Source organism: Geospiza fortis, unplaced genomic scaffold, assembly GCF_000277835.1.
Source record: "Geospiza fortis unplaced genomic scaffold, GeoFor_1.0 scaffold11, whole genome shotgun sequence".
NCBI lineage: Eukaryota > Metazoa > Chordata > Aves > Passeriformes > Thraupidae > Geospiza > Geospiza fortis.
In genome coordinates this window covers 10,852,896-10,858,983 of record NW_005054304.1, presented here as the reverse complement: position 1 = coordinate 10,858,983, position 6,088 = coordinate 10,852,896, and the positions used below count along the sequence as shown (strand labels likewise).

The following is a 6,088-nucleotide window of genomic DNA, read 5'->3' as shown; positions in this document are numbered from 1 at the left end:
GAAGTAGTGCTGGGGATTTGGTTGGTTAAATTAATTTAGTGCCTCATGAGGAGACAATCTTATCGTTACTTGGGAAAATTTTTGGTAAAACACATTCGATTTCTATAGCTATTTAACAGTTGCTCTGATTTTAAAATTGAAAGCAGACCTCAAACAGTATATGATGTGTTTGTGGCCTTCTCTTAGGTTATAAGTTTTCTATATGAGTTTTTTAATTTAGTTGTAAATGCCGAAGGCTTAAAATTTCTCTTTTACCCAAGCTAGGTTTCTTTTATCAATATATTCAAGTAAGTCTAGTCAGAATATGTCTTATCTGTAAAACAAATAGTGCATCAGTTCTAATGTAGAGTATTGGGCAGATTACCACACATCATCCTTTCCTTCAAGGTTATTGTGATAGTCAATAATTTCCTATTTTCAACTTTTTTTAATAAGTTTGGTAAAGAAAGAGGTAATTTCCCCTTCCATCAGCTCCCATACTGTCTCAACTTTCAATGAGCTGGTCATTGACTTAAACTAGACCAATAAACCAGAGGGAAGAAGAGTTATCTCTGCAGAAGCAGGTGATGTTCTCAAATGCATGTTTAGGAGTTTGATTTCAGTTCTTCTTTGTGGATCACTGGGCTGCTTTTCTGATAATGCCGTTTGCTACACCTATCTCCTACAGCTTCTGTGATTTCATTTGCAATGAATGATTTTGAAAATAACTTCCTTGGAAGGGTAAATGATCCTCATTTATTCAGTTTAGCTCTGGTTTGATACATGGCAGTTCTGGCATATGCACTCATATATTAAAATGTTTATATTAAAAGGACACAGCAAGTAACTTCAATTGCTCGCCATGTGAATTTATTTATAGCCACAAACCTCCTGAAAAGCAGAATCTTAACTAGGAGGTTTTTCTGACAACTGAAATCTCAAATACTTTATTTTAATTGAGTTATTCAAGCTGAATTTAAAATTTAAATTGAGAAAAATCTAAGACGTTCAAGATGGATTCTGTGTTGTCACAGAATGCCCCTGATGCAGAAAGGCTTCAGGCATGAATCACTTCAGGTAGAGGGGAATGAATACAGGTGAAGCAGTACTTCTTCCAGGGCCAGAGGTCAACCAGGAGTAATCTACAAAGACTTGAGCTTTGGGAAGGCTTTGGATACCGAGTCTTGCTGAAGCAGAGGTGACTGCAGAGTGTCTCTGTGCCTGCTTCCCAGGCTGTCTCTGGTGTTGTATTGTGAGGGGTACCACAGCCTCTGGGTTATCCCAGAAGTGGGTTTAATGTAGTGTAGATAATGGTGCTAACACTCCTCTATGATAAAGTGGAATTCAGACTTCACATATGCTGCTGTTCAAAATGAGGTTAAGAAGTGTTGAGCTTTCAAATGTTAAATATAGCTTCACATAGTTTTACAGCAAGGAAATAATTAAACAAGAGTGTGATCTTTGTCGCTTTCCTTATTTCTTTAGAGGAGTGAAAGATGTACTGAAAAAGATATTGAAAAACTATTATAAGAAACAGAAGCTGATGCAGAAGGAACACATTAGTGGAGACAGCTATTATGACTACATCTGTGTCGTTGACTTTGAAGCAACTTGTCAAGAAGGAAATCCGCCTGAATTTGTTCATGAAATAATTGAATTTCCTGTTGTCTTGGTAAACACGCGTACCCTGGAAATAGTAAGTGATCTAATGGCTGTGTTGGTCTGATATTTTTGAAGTAACTTGTTTGCATCACAAAGTCTAGATTAGTTTCTAAGTAGATGTTGAACTTCATTAAAAATAGCATACTTTTTTTTTCATAAGGCTTTATCCTCTGTGCCTCTTAGGTACAAACAAAACTTTCTCTTCTGAAAGCATTTTCCAAATGATCATCCAAGTAGATCATTCTCCTGCTGTTTCCTCCCTCTATTGATATGAATTTCTGAGTTGTCCATGTATGTTCCCACCTGCCCTTTCTTTCTCCTGCTTTAAGGCCCACAAATCTATTTCTAGGACTCAAGGCATTCATCATAATCAAAAATGATCAATTCTGTGGTCCTGTGTGAGGCAATCTAGAAGACACTAATGCAGAGGCCTGGAAAGTGAGGTTGAGTGAACTCCACTTCTTGCCAGGCTCAGCTGTCTCCACATTGTACCCAACAGACTGACAGCTGTGTAACCTGATTTTAAACATATTCACAGGCATTTGGTAGCCTCAAGTGCTCTGTTGCAGTACAGCTTTCTTTTAGGATAAACTACCTGCTGCTTAACTGAAATTGAGTCACCCAATGAAACAGAGGATGTGCACACACCTCTGACTAATGATTCATTTATAAAGAACTCTTAATGGAAAAAGGATTTCCAGTAATCATTGTGATGCTACAATAAAGAATAGCTGCATGTATGACTTAACAGCAGAAAAAGGATTGTGCAGATTACCAGGATTGTTTTTATGGCTCTTAGAGTGTTTTTTTGTTGTTGTTTGTCCAAAACGTTTTGTATAACAGCAGGGATTTGGGGCTTTCTTTTTTCCATGAAACTTGCCTTCGGTGTTCACTCCTGTGTTGCTCAGTTTCCCAGAGTGAGATTTTGTTTGTCTCTGCCTGGCTGGCATCCAGAGGTGTAGGAAGCTTCTTGCCTGAAGCTTCTGAGGTGTGCAGCTCATTGCTTTCCTTGAATTGCAGGTGAACCTTTAGAGATACCACCTAAAAAACATAAGGCGTTGCTCATGCCTCTCACTTATTTTTTCCTTACTTTCACTCTTCTTTTCCCAAATCCTCTGCTTTTTTTGCAGAGAAAAAGACCTTTTTCCCTCTTAAATCCACATTCCCACTCTTTGGTGCCTACTGGCTGAGAGGAAGGCCATGTTCTGGTTGGAAAACCATCTGTCCTGTTAGGAATCTGATGATGGCCAGTCAGGAGGCTCCTGCTCAGGAGGTGCACATTCCTTTTTGCCTGCAGCAGGACAAGTAGCTGCTGTAGCCTTTGGGCTGCAGGTGAGCCACAGAAGTTGCCTTGCAAGCTGCAGAGTGTGCTGCAGCTGAGCGATTGATTCTCCTGTTACAGGAGGATACCTTTCAGCAATACGTGAAGCCAGAGATTAACCCCAAGCTTTCAGACTTCTGCATCAGTCTGACAGGAATAACCCAGGTAATTTGCACTTTTGTTTCTTCAGGAAGAAATAGGAAAAAAAAAAAAGGGATGTGTTGTTCATGAGTTCAGACTGGTAACCTTAAATGGTAGTCTTTCATGGTTATTTTTCTGTAAGGCCTGTTTGCTTAATCCTTGTTTTTTCCCTCTCCCAATTATCACAGAGCTGATTTCACTAAGTTGGTCATTTTGTGGGGGGAAATATTATCTTTTTAATTCATGTGGAGAAATTTAATCTTTAGTAGGGCAAAGCACCTTTTGAATTGTAGCAGTTCCTCTTGTAATATTTTTGCTCTGAAGAGTTTAGAGTCTTAGGATGGCAATGGCTTGTGATAAGTGATTTAAGAAGAAGCCTGGGAAACAACCTCAAAGGTTTTAATCCAGGTTCAGCTACAGACTAACCTTGTTACCTTTACAGAAGCTATTAGGAGGTTGGCTCTTCTAGCAGAGCTTTTGTGGTGCTGTTTTTTCAGTTCAGAAGAACCTGTCCAGTCATCTGTTAACGTGTAATCTGGTTTTGTAAAGATTTTGATGAAGCCAAGTTTTTAATTGCCCATATGCCAATACAGTTTATACACCTAATGCTGAGGGATCTTTTTCTGAAAAAATGTTCCTTACTTTGTTGGTTTTTTGTTTTTTGGTTGTTTTTTTTTTTTTGTTCCCTTAGGACATCGTTGATAAAGCTGATATTTTTCCTCAAGTTCTGCAGAATGTCGTAGAGTGGATGAGACAACGAGAACTAGGAACAAAGTACAGCTATTCCATGTTGACTGATGGGTATGTCCTTATGCAGCCTTCAGCACAATCTAAAACTGCAAAACCACGTTTAATATTTGTGAGAGCATTGCTAAAGATGGATCAGGACACTGCCATTTTGCTGGTTTTATTTTAATTGAAGCTTTTGTTAAAATTGGTAAAGCTGAACTGAACTAGTCAAAATGAAGCTTAAATCCATCAGATGGCTCTGTTTCTTTCCTAGTGGTCTGTACGCAACAGAGTGCTGCTGGAGACTTTCTACTTTGTTGCTGCTGTAATTCTCCATTTATATCTAGCATAGAATACCTGAAAATAACATTCTGCAATTTTTAATTTTTAATCTATAATTACATTGCTATCTTTGGAAGCAACAGTGAATTAAAAAAAGAAAATGCTAAAGAAAAGCTGATGCAAGACTGGTTATATTACTGGGCCTAAATGTCTCTGGAATTCCCCTCCAGAGGAATCCCCTCAGTGAAATTCCTTAAGGAAAACAGGTGCATTGAAATATCTGTTGTATAGGTGAGATTGCACAGACAACTAGAAGAGATGGGGAAAAAAGCTTTACTTTAGCTTGCAGTTTACAAACTTGTTGGGTGGTTCCCTTCAGGAAGGCAGGCTGCTAAATAAATAGGATTATAATTTCTTCATATTTTCATAGAGATCTGGTTTCTCATAAAACTTGGTGTGGTCTAGTTTCAATAACCTACCTGAAGTAGAGAGATAAATGCATACCCAAATAATCAGGAAGATTTAAGGTGTCGCTTGCTTCCCCGAGGGCTGTGTAAGCATCTAATTTCTGGCAGTTTTCAGTATTGATGTGGTAGTTGGTGTGCTATTTTTTGTCCTAACCATTGTGGACCTGAAAACCATCCTGGTGAAAGTTTTGCTCCTGTCATTATTTTTTTCCCGGTGATTAACAAATTCATATAAAAAATTCTTTACCAGGACTAGAGCAAATGAGCTTTTCCTAAACTGTTTTCATTCTACTGATCACCAGAGACAAGACAACTTTTAGTTCTACAACTGTGCAATATGTAGAACACAGGATTATATATGACTCATGTTTTCCTCTTTTGACTTTCTAAGGTCGTGGGACATGAGTAAATTTTTGAACATCCAGTGCCGTATTAGCCGTATCAAATACCCTTCTTTTGCCAAAAAGTGGATCAATATTCGCAAATCATATGGGAACTTCTACAAGGTTTGTACAAATTGCTGTTTCTCTTATGGGAAGTTTTGGTTTAAAAGTCTAGAATGACCTGTTGTGATTGTCATCTCTACTTTTGTAGTATAAAATTATAGTACTTTAACTACTTGCCTGGTGCCTGATTTTCAAATGTGTTTCATGTGCAGATCTCACTTCACTAATTGGAGATCATATAATTACTGCATTTTGATTTTAATCTTGTTTTTAAGAATCGGCTTGTGCTCTTTGAAGGATTGTCTAAAAATGTTATACCTGTCCTCTTAGATCAAGTAGTTCAGCTGAAAAGGCTATCTTGATTTTTTGATTATTTTTTCCTGTTTTCATGCAATACACTACAAAACTAATTTGTACCATTCCCCTCATAGAATCTTGAATTTTGACAGTGTAATGGAGGCAGAGGAAGATTAGGATGTATCTACAGTGGAAACAAATTGTCAAGGGAAAAGTAATACTGAGTTCGGTGCTGGACCTTATTGCTGCTTTCTGTCAGACTACCATAAAATGAGTTATTGGAGATTCTAGCAAATTCCCAATCAACCTACACTAAAGTACCTTTTTTGAAAGGGATTTCAGCCTAGCTAATGGTCTTCATTTGAAGGGCTTTTTCATCCTAAATGTAACCTCTAGATAAAAGAGAGATTGACATTTAATTAGGGAAGAGTTTTACTTTGTGCTTGACAAATACTTCAGGGTTGCTGTAGGTGTTGCTGATCAGATCCTGTGAAGGTTGAATGCATTCAGGAGCTTGATGGTCAGTGAGAATCAGGAGCTTGGTGCTTCTTTAATCACTTAGAATTTAAAAGGAAAACCAAACTCAGATTCCCTCTGCAATGTTACTGTTTTTTGTTTTTTATAAAGATGGTTAAACTTATTCTAGGTCACAGCTTCCACCCCTGCCAGCACGAGTGTATCTTGAGCTGGTGCTGGTCAGAGGCTCTTGACCCAAGTACCAGGTCTAGACAAACTTCTGTTGACTATTTCTCCTCTGTAAAAAT

At 38.0% G+C, this 6,088-nt stretch overlaps 1 protein-coding gene across 1 annotated transcript in view; it reads left to right on the top strand.

Annotated features, from left to right (window-relative positions):
- The window catches only part of LOC102031594 (3'-5' exoribonuclease 1-like), a 5,995-nt gene extending 836 nt beyond the window's left edge, over positions 1-5,159 (top strand). Inside the window, exons 2-5 of the mRNA XM_031066423.1 lie at positions 1,465-1,675; positions 3,044-3,127; positions 3,795-3,904; positions 4,973-5,159. Coding sequence (XP_030922283.1) covers positions 1,465-1,675; positions 3,044-3,127; positions 3,795-3,904; positions 4,973-5,144 — 577 coding nt within the window. The 3' untranslated portion in view covers positions 5,145-5,159. The remainder of the gene's footprint in view (positions 1-1,464; positions 1,676-3,043; positions 3,128-3,794; positions 3,905-4,972) is intronic.
- The last annotated feature ends 929 nt before the right edge of the window (positions 5,160-6,088 follow it).